Consider the following 10,212-nt stretch of genomic DNA (forward strand, 5'->3'; position numbering starts at 1 on the left):
TTCTTTTGTTTCTCTTGCCTTTGGAGATGTGTCATGAAAAAGGTTGCTCTGGCCGATGTCGTAGAGGTTGCTACCTATGTTCTCCTCAGGAATTTTGATGGATTCCTGTCTCACATCGAGGTCTTTCATCCATTTGGAGTTTATTTTTGTGTATGGTGTGAGAGAGTGGTCAAGTTTCATTCTTTTGCATGTAGCTGTCCAATTTTCCCAGCACCATTTATTGAAGAGACTGTCTTTTTTCCACTGGATGTTTTTTCCTGCTTTATCAAAGATTAGTTCACAACTACACATTTTTTAAAAACCAGATTTGAACTGTATTTCTGACATTTTATTATTTACAGATTAAACAGCATTTAATGAAAAACAGAGAATTACTTTTAAATTTGTTGACACAGTTACATTTCACTGCATGAAAAAAAGGGTGGGCTTCAAAAGAAAAGGTGCTATGGTATTTGGGGGTTAATTAAATATACTGAAGGAACCAGCGGACATACACAAAGTTATTCCCTATTACAGGAATACTTACTCCTATGCCTGCTCCAGAAACATTTAAGAATTAGGAACACATGAGAAGCTGGCCTTTAGCTATAAAGCAAAGTGGCCGTGTTGTGACATCAACAAAAATCAATTATTTCAATGCCTTTCCTAACCAATAACTGTTTCTACAGCCACACTACTACCATCCCAAATTATAAACTAGGGGAAGATTGTAGAGACTCCCATTTGTATTTTTTATCAGCTCTCATAAATTTATAAAGATCTTATCACCTAAGAAAATATTTCAATGGAATTTAAAGTACTACAAGAAGAATCTATAACGCAGGGCTTACCAAGCATACTGCCAGCCACCAGGATATCGAAGAGTGTGTCTGCATAGCGACGATAATCTAATCTTGAGCCCGTGGAATCCAGAAACTTGGCTACAGCTTCAAGGTCGTCACCAGCTTCATTAAGCCCCTGGACAAGTGTATCCCTGAAGACTGTGGGTTCGAATTTCTCTTTTTCATCTAAAATAAATAATTTACAAAATTATTCCTTTTATTTACATAACCTTTTCCCAATGCAACTATACATTTCCTTTGTTCATCATTCTTTACCTGACATTGTGATTATTTAAAAGTTGGAAAACAGCTAAGTTTTTCTACTAGATTTACATGTTCTGAAACCCCTTGTTTAAACATTTATTCAATCAAACAATTTATTTTCTATTTAAAGGGGATACAAAAATATGTTAACTCTATCTAATACATAATAAAATTGGTAACTGATCATTTATGTCATCCATAGAATAGGCCAATGTAATCTACTGACCCTAACCATCTGAGGAAAAAATGAAGTATAACAACCAATACTTAAAATTTTGTTTCATTTAGGATAAAGAAAATGACTCAGGGAGAACTGCCTAAGAATAAAGGAGAATATACAAATCAAAATAAAGATTAGGAGGGAGGAAATAAAGAGGGACATCTCTTTTTATTATTTGTTATTACTATTCTTATTATTGACAAATATTAGTTTCAATGATCAATATATCAATTACGTAATTGACATATTAGCTTCAGATGTGCAGCATAATGATTCAATGTTTGTATATTTTACAAAATGATTACTGTAGTAAGTCTAGTTAACATCTACCACCATACATAGAATTCTTTTTTCTTGTGATGAGAACTTTTAAGATCTAGCCTCCCAGCAACTTTCTATTATACCACACAGTATTATTAACTATAGTCACCATGCTGCACATCACATCTCTGGAACTTATTTCATTACTAGAAGTTTGTTTGTTTCTTTTTTTTTTTTTTAAAGATTTTATTTATTTATTCGACAGAGATAGAGACAGCCAGCGAGAGAGGGAACACAAGCAGAGGGAGTGGGAGAGGAAGCAGCAGGCTCATAGCGGAGGAGCCTGATGTGGGCTCGAACCCATAACACCGGGATCACACCCTGAGTCGAAGGCAGATGCTTAACCGCTGTGCCACCCAGGCACCCCTAAAAGTTTGTTTCTTTTGACTACCTTCACCCATTCTGCCTGACTCTCACTCCCTGCCTCTGGCAACCACCAGTTGAGTTTTGGGGTATTGTTTTGTTTTGTTTTGAAAGATTCCACACATAAGTAAGATCATATGGTATTTGTCTTTCTCTGTCTGACTTATTTATCATAATGCCCTCAAGGTCTATCCATGTTGTCCCAAAGGATAAGATTTCTTTCTCTTTATTGCTTGATAATATTCTATTGTATATATGTATATATCACATTTTCTTTATCCATTCATCCATGGACGGATACTTAGGTTGCTTCCACACCTTGGCTATTGTAAATAATGTTGCAATGAATGTGGGGATGCCTGTATCTTTTCAAATTACTGTTCTCATTTTCTTCAGATAAATACCCAGGAGTGGAATTACTAGATCATATGGTAGTTCTATTCTGAGTTTTTTAAAAAAAGATCTATTTATTTATGAGAGAGAGAGAGAGAGAGAGAGAGAGAGAGAGAGAGAGAGAGAATATGTGTGGGGGGGGAGGGGGAAAGGAGAGGAAGAGAAAATCCTCTAGCAGACTCCCCACTGAACATGAAGTTCAATGAGGGGCTGGATCCCAGGACCCTGAGACCATGACCTGAGCTGAAATCAAGAGTTGGCCACTTAACCGACTCAGCCACCAGATGCCCCTTTAAATTTTTTGAGGAACTTTCATCCTGTTTTCCATAGTGCCTATGCTGCTCTACATTCCCATCAACATTTCATGAAGATTTCCTTTTCTCCACATGTATATCAACACTTAGCTCTTTTTACAAGGTAAGTTATTCCAGGGCACTTAAATATTTAATATATACCATGAACTACAGATGTATATTTATAGCTTCAGAGCAGATGTTCTCAATCTTTTTGGTCTCATGACCCCCTGCCACCCTTAAAAAGTACTGAGGATTCCAAAGAGCCTTTTTCTGTAAGGAGGTTGTATCTATGGATATTTACTTTATAGAAATTAAAACAGAAAATTTAAAAATATTTATCAAATTAAAAAAAAAATTAGTGTGAAGACAGGCTTTGTTTAATCTCTTTAATGCCTGGCTTCATAGCAGACAGATGGATTCCCATATCCACTGTGCGCAATCTGTTATGGTATCACACGTCATGTAGCCTTTGGGAAACCACCATAAACCATGAGTGAACGTGTGAAAGAGGCAAATAAAATCTGAGTATTATAACGAAAATAGTTTTGAATGTGTAGAACCCCTGAAAGGACTTCAGAGGATTTAGGGATATGGATATATGGAGTTTCCTACCCTCAGCAGACTCCAGAGAGACTTTTTGTGGAAGGTCAGTTTGGAGTCAGATCTTTTTTTTTTTTTTTTTTTAAAGTAATCTCTACGCCCAATGTAGGGCTGGAATTCATGACCCCGAGATCAAGACTCCCAGGCTCCACCAATGGAACCAGCTGGGAGCCCCTGGAGCCAGATCCTAAACAAAGCAAGGGATCACATACTGTTGAAAAGAAGTGAAGATGACAAACCCGAGGTCAGAAGAGGCAGGAAAAAAAAGACAAAATTAAAGGTAAAGGTAGGATTCAATTCACAGGACTTCACCTTCATCTCCCCTTCCAGAGAATGGATTTGAATGTGGAAAGGGAGGGGCCAAGGGTGAAACAGAAACTTCACAAAAAGCCCATCATAAATACCTTTAGAGAGATAAGAGAACACTGCAACTCTAAGAAAGGAGAAGGAGAAGGTAGAGGAAGAAGAAAGGAAGAATAAAATGTTAAAAAAAAGAAGAAACATTTCATGAATAAAAGAGTTCTTGGAAATGGAAAGTAGGATAGAAAAAGTCAAAAACTCAATGGAAGAACTGAAAAAGAAAGCTGAGACTATCTCTTCGAAACCAGAAAAAAAGTCAAGAAAAAATGACCTAGAAAATAGGAGCAAAAAAATACGAAAAAGGGCACACCAGTCAAATGTCCACATAATTTAAATGAGAAATTAAAAAAAAATTTTTTTAAAGTCATCTCTACACCCAGTTCAGGGCTCGAACTCACAAAGCCGAGATTGAGACTGAGAGTTGCACACTCCACAGACGGAGCCAGCTGGGCGCCCTGAGAATTTTTTTTTTTAAAGGAAAGAAATGATTTAAAAATTTCAAGAGAAGTTTTACAGCGTTGAAGGACATGGGTTTCTCCGTAGAGAGCTGTCTGCACACAAGGATTCAAAGTGGACCCATGATAAGACACCGCTGTTATCGTGTAATCTCAATGCTGGGAACAAAGCAGCTATTGGCAGTTTCAGGGACAAAAACCCAAATCACCTATAAACTATCAAAAAACAGAATAACGTTAAGGATTTTTATTTACTTGTTCTTTTGACAGAGAGAGAGAGAGAGAGCACAAGCAGGGGAAGTAGCAGAGGGAGAGGGAGAAACAGACTCCCCACTGAGCAAGGATCCTGATTGGGGCTCCATCCCAGGACCCCGGGATCATGACCTGAGCAGAAGGCAGCTGCTTAACCGGCTGAGCCACCCAGGCATCCCCAGAATGACATTAAATTGCTCATCAGAAATACCAGAAACCAGAAGAAATTTCTTCAAAATTATGAGGAAAAATGGTTTCCAAACTCTAAGAACGGGGTTCAAACTGTTAACCAAGCGTAAATGCTGAATGAACGTATTTTGAGACATCCGAGGCCTCAAAAATGTTTCTCATACACTCTCTTCTAAAAAGCTACTGAAGAAGACACTCCACCAATATGAGAGAATAACTCATGATCTCATGATCTTATTAAGTCATGAGATCCCAGGAAAAAGAGAAAAAATAGGCAACAGGCAACAGGCCTCTCCCAGACAGCGGTGAAAAGATACTGCAAACATCTCACATCGTCAGCTGTACTGCTGGCCTTGAGGGCGAGCAGCCAGGGAGGGTTTGTCACTGTGATAGCCTAATTCGATATATGATAAGAATTCCTCAAGTTTTTGTATTTAAAGATTTATATGACGGAGGGAAAGGTTGGTATTGAGTAGTGTTAAGGCACTGACAACAACAGCAACAAAAAAGGGTAAATTATGAGATTTAAATTATGAAACATTAACTCCAAAGACCAAATGATGTTCAGAAAAAGAAGAGTGATCCAGTAACAGTGGAACTGTGAAGAGCATACACAAAGTCACAGTAAGAGAAACCCTCCACACTGGTCCAGCTAAACTGGGCTACAGTAAAAAGAGTTGAGAAGAGGTCTGCAGGCAGGTAGGGCAGTGAAGACAGCTAAATCCTCATCTTCCAGAGTATCAAGTGCAGATATAATACCTCCCCCAGAAAACTCAGATATAACCATGTAAGAATGTTACTTGGTTACGTGAACGTAAAATTAAAAGCAGCATCTAAAGAGCGGAAGGCACTCCTCTGGGGAGCCTACTTGCTGTTGCTATAACGTCCTGCAGGATGGCTGGACTATTTAAACTGTGTGACTCACATACATTAAAAAACTGCTTGAAAACCAGATAGCACCTGTCTGGTTTGTACAGACTGACTCCTTATACTGGTCTAGTAGGAGGGGTGAGTTGTAAGGGGTTAACACCACAGCATGAGAACCAGAGAAGAATGGCATTCCCAGTACCAGTCAGAGTCACACAGCGTAAGATGCCATAAAGACAGACGTAAGTTGAACACTATTTTTCACGAACAAGAGATAAAAGTCCTTTTGATGCCATTAGCAAAACATTATGCAGCCAAGAACATGCAAATGTTGACTGGGGGGGGGAATATAATTGAGGTCTTGTTTTATGGAGGGGGAGGAAGAGATCGGGAACTCCAGAGGAACAGATGACGAGAAGCTGGAAGAGGGGGGGACTGTGACTGTTGGGAGGAACTCACTGGCAAGCAAAGGACACTTCATCCCCCTCTCAGGGTCCAGCCAAAAGGTAATTCTCCTAACCCCTTGGCAGAAAAAGTTTACTTTCCTGTTATATGAGAACATGAGAAGCGAAAACACCACAAGTTGTTTATTGTCTCGTAACCAGCTTTCAAAACCAACTGAGGCCATTCCCGCAATGGCATTACAATGTACTTGAATGTGGACTCGGGTGGTAGAACAGACTTTGATGATCTGAAAATTATAAATTCGAGGCATTGCAAAATGAAAGTTAGTAAATAGGTAAAAACGTAGACCATGCTAAGAATTCACGCAGAGGACTTTGTTTTGAATCCGAAAGACAACTAAAAACTTGTGTTTGTATAAAGCCCTTCACTTCAGTTCTGTTTTCCCAAGAGATTTGCCAAGGAAGAGGCAAGTAAGAGGAAGAAGACAGCATGTCCTGGCCAGAGATACTTCAACAGTGAGCGATAATGCATTAGGTCAAGATGATCGCCTGTAGCTCGGGAATCTTAAGAAGTGGTAATGGCATGCTAGGATTAATCATTCTTTTGCAGGCTGAAAAGAAGCTCCCATCTGCGAAGATAAAACATCCATCCAGAGGAATAGAAAATTCCTCAACAAGAAAATGACAAGAACACTGATGAAAATCTGGGGAAACATGACAATATTTTACCCCAAAATTCTTTTTTATCTGAAACAACATTATATGTACTTTGCTTTTCACTTGAGGACAGTCTAGCAAAAATACTAACAAAATCCTAATGAAAATACGCCATTACTTGCTTGAGTTTCCATTCGGCAGGTCTAACCTCCCTTGAGGCGGGAAGTATATAAATAGGGTCTCAAATTTATACCGTGTTGGTGAATCACAAGTGTGACACTACAGAGTTAGTCATGCTGGCCCTTACACTGACATAGAGAAACAGGCTTATTTCTGATGCTCAAATATGCCTGTAAGTTATCTAAACACACTGCTTTCCCTGGGAACCACGGTAACCGGTTAATATAATATTTTTTTTACCGTTAATTAAGGGATAAATAACACAATCTGCTTCCTTTTTTGAATGTCACTTAAGTATAGTAAATGAATAAGAACGATCATGGGTTTTCTAACTATACACATACACATATATTTACGTATATATATTTACAGACATACATGTTTCAAAATTCGACAGTTTACTAGATTAGTTGCTAACACTTATTATAAATCTAAGAGTGATTTAAAGACACCAAGACAGATGGAAAGTCTCAGGGAAAACCCAGGGTATGTGGGCACTCTGGATGCCTGTAGTTGGTCATTTTTCTCTCCTATTTTCACTAATTTCAATCCAATTTCTCTACAAACTTTATAGGGAGGCAAGTTCAGTTATTAAATATTTCATTTAGCTAAGCATAACAATGGCTCAGGGGAGAAATTTCCATTGTTTCAAATTCCCAAAAGCCACACCAGAAAACATAATTTCTTTGAAGAAAATATTATAAACAAGATGTATATATTTTATAAAGGAAAAGAGTCTGAATAGATTTCTAAATGATGTATCCTATCATAATGTTTAGTTTTAATGTTAAGCAATAGAAAATACATTTTTTTTTTTTACTAACTTGGCATGGAAGAGCATTATTAGCTTTGCTAGCAAACAGTTTCAAACCGAAGACAGATCCTCAGAAGACAGCCTATGAAAATGACCTTGAAATAGCCTCACTAGATTTTTTGCCTCAGCTCTACAAAACTGCCAACCATTTATCTGAAGTCAGCTCTATCATAATAGCAAAAGAAAAGCCAAACCACGATAAACCATCAGGAGGCAATTTCCTAGTATGAAGTGTAGAAAATGAGGCTGACTCCATTTTTTTCCCCCAGCCAGCAGTTTGGCACAAAACAGCTCAAGCACCGCTGAAATCCCCAACAGACCTGAGTTATATAAATCCCGATCAACTGACAGATAATATATATTCCTGGTAGCTCTCTCTGAGTGTTCCAGCAGCAGGAAGATGCAGGCACAATCTTGCCCACTGACTGAATCAGAGACAAACCAGCTCAGAATTAGAGAAAACCTTTCCAGCTCAAAACTGAAGGCTGACTCTAAGGGCCAGTTTACTTGTGGAGTCAAGTCGGCTGTTGTGCAATCCTTGGGCCCTCTCCTGGCTTTTAAGCTCAGTTACCGTGAATCAGCATCACACGGATAAAGTTGTTCCAGCTGGAGATCCAGGTCTGAGATTAACAAGTTCCCCCAATGGGCAGGGGAAGGTGAACCTTTCTGCACCTCACAGTTGGGCATATATTAGATATTATCACATCACCAGGTTCAACAATACCATAACTATAACTAGCTTTCTGAACTATATTGTTCCTTACAGATGAAGTCCTTTTAAAATCATCCACATCATTTTTTTCCCCATGACTGCTTTTATTTATTTATTTATTTATTTTTTAAAAGATTTTATTTATTTATTCATTCGACAGAGATAGAGACAGCCAGTGAGAGAGGGAACACAGCAGGGGAGTGGGAGAGGAAGAAGCAGGCTCATAGCGGAAGAGCCTGATGTGGGACTCGATCCCATAACGCCGGGATCACGCCCTGAGCCAAAGGCAGACGCTTAACCACTGTGTCACCCAGGCGCCCCCATGACTGCTTTTAAACCATGAGATAATGAAGGCGCGTGGACTGTAATGCCTTGTATTGATATCAACATCTGGATTTCAATGGGGGAAATATAGTGGGGACACAAGTTGTAAGACCAAGATGAGGACCAAGCAGACGGAGATGGCTCAGGCCATGTGTCTTAGTTTACAGGGATGAGCCAGGGATGAAAATTAAATTAAGGGGGGGAAAAAGGAGGGAAAGCACAAGACAAAAATACTGTACAAAATAGGCTTTTGCTTACTTTCAGGTTTTTTTTTTTCATTTTTTAGTAGGAATGTGAATTCCCAGCAGGCAGCATTTACAGTTAAATTCAGCCTCTGCTGCTATCTAGTGAGCCTCATGAACTCTTCTACTCTCAACGGCTGATTGAATTCAGACTTCCTTTCCTTCTGCAAGGCTAGACTCACTACTTACGCAGACACAGTACTTATGTAAGAGAGCAGGAGCTGCCGGGGCTACCTCAACTTTGGAAATGCCAAAGCTGCATACTACGGGCTATCAGTTCAATGATTTAGCACTTGGTGACCATTACCTGCCATCAAGCTTTGCAATCAGCAGGGAGCCATACGCAGAGATATCCAATCGTCATTCATCTTTCTACATGATATTTCCTTAAATATGTTTCAGTTATTGTCCCGAGTGTTAGTCAACATAATTTCATATCATGTTTCCTTTTAAAAAATTTTCCTTTCCAAGTTATGGCTCAACTGTTGTGTTTTGTTTTGTTTTGTTTGAAGTCTGAAAGGCCTTCTATATAATTATGCAAAACTGATTAAAAATTTACAACTATTCTTTACGCAGAAAGGATGGCAACATGAACAGAGCATAAAAAGAAGTCACTCGCAAAAACAGAAATGTTACCAGTCATCAAACGGGGTCTATCACTACCTTTCCACAGTAAAAGACACTTGAAAATATCCCAAGCTTTAAAGATATTCAGGCAGTAAATTTAATTTAATTTGACTTCTTAAATTTTCAAGTGTAAAAACTCATCAATATCTCCTTCCCTAATTTACTTTTCTCCTAAGTTTTTCCACCTTTGCTCTCAACATTTCCTTAAAAACAACAAAGAAAGCAAAACTCAAATACAAATGCCGATGTCAGAAACAGTAGAGTTTATCTATTGTCTTCAGAGCCTCACAGGAGAGTGAGGAAACGTGACAAGATAGAATCATCATCCTTTAGTAGATAAAGACACAAAGTTCAGACAAGTTAAATGACTTGTTCAAAGTCAAACACGTAAATAACTTGCTGTTCAAAGGCTTGAATGCAGAACTTCAGATTCTGCATCCAGAGCTCAAAAGAATCGAATGAGGGAGGTGCAGTGGAAACAAGAATAACTCTAATCCTTCTGCAATCTAACTTGGTTAGAACTTTACCCACTCTCCAAACCCCCAAACACATGCAAACACACAGCACAACCTTACCCCTTTTCCGAGTTTTGAACCGCTGGCCTGTTAGCACTGGCTTCTGATGCTTATTCATAAAATTTCTGAAAACAAAGAAAATAAATATATTTCAAATAAGCAGTTCAAATAAAAGTGTATGGCTAGTAAGTATGCGTTCCACCTCACCTATACTGAATACACTTTTAAAAGCAAGGCATAGCTGTAACTGTTGAACTAGAAAAACTTTTAAAATTTAATATCTAGTGTTGACAAGAGACATAGGGAAAACGACCACAGGCATAAACTTTGGAGTAG

At 38.5% G+C, this 10,212-nt stretch overlaps 1 protein-coding gene across 1 annotated transcript; it reads right to left on the minus strand.

Moving 5' to 3' along the window:
• Window positions 1-753: 753 nt before the first annotated feature.
• LOC117797778 (basic leucine zipper and W2 domain-containing protein 2-like) lies at window positions 754-10,001 on the minus strand. Its single transcript, XM_034650238.1, has 2 exons — window positions 9,937-10,001; window positions 754-1,007 (listed from the first exon to the last, which is right to left on the minus strand). Exons 1-2 carry the CDS (start codon window positions 9,992-9,994, stop codon window positions 769-771), a joined length of 297 nt encoding a protein of 98 aa, XP_034506129.1. The 5' UTR covers window positions 9,995-10,001; the 3' UTR covers window positions 754-768.
• Between the last annotated feature and the right edge of the window lie 211 nt (window positions 10,002-10,212).

Source organism: Ailuropoda melanoleuca, unplaced genomic scaffold, assembly GCF_002007445.2.
Source record: "Ailuropoda melanoleuca isolate Jingjing unplaced genomic scaffold, ASM200744v2 unplaced-scaffold1374, whole genome shotgun sequence".
Classification (NCBI taxonomy): domain Eukaryota; kingdom Metazoa; phylum Chordata; class Mammalia; order Carnivora; family Ursidae; genus Ailuropoda; species Ailuropoda melanoleuca.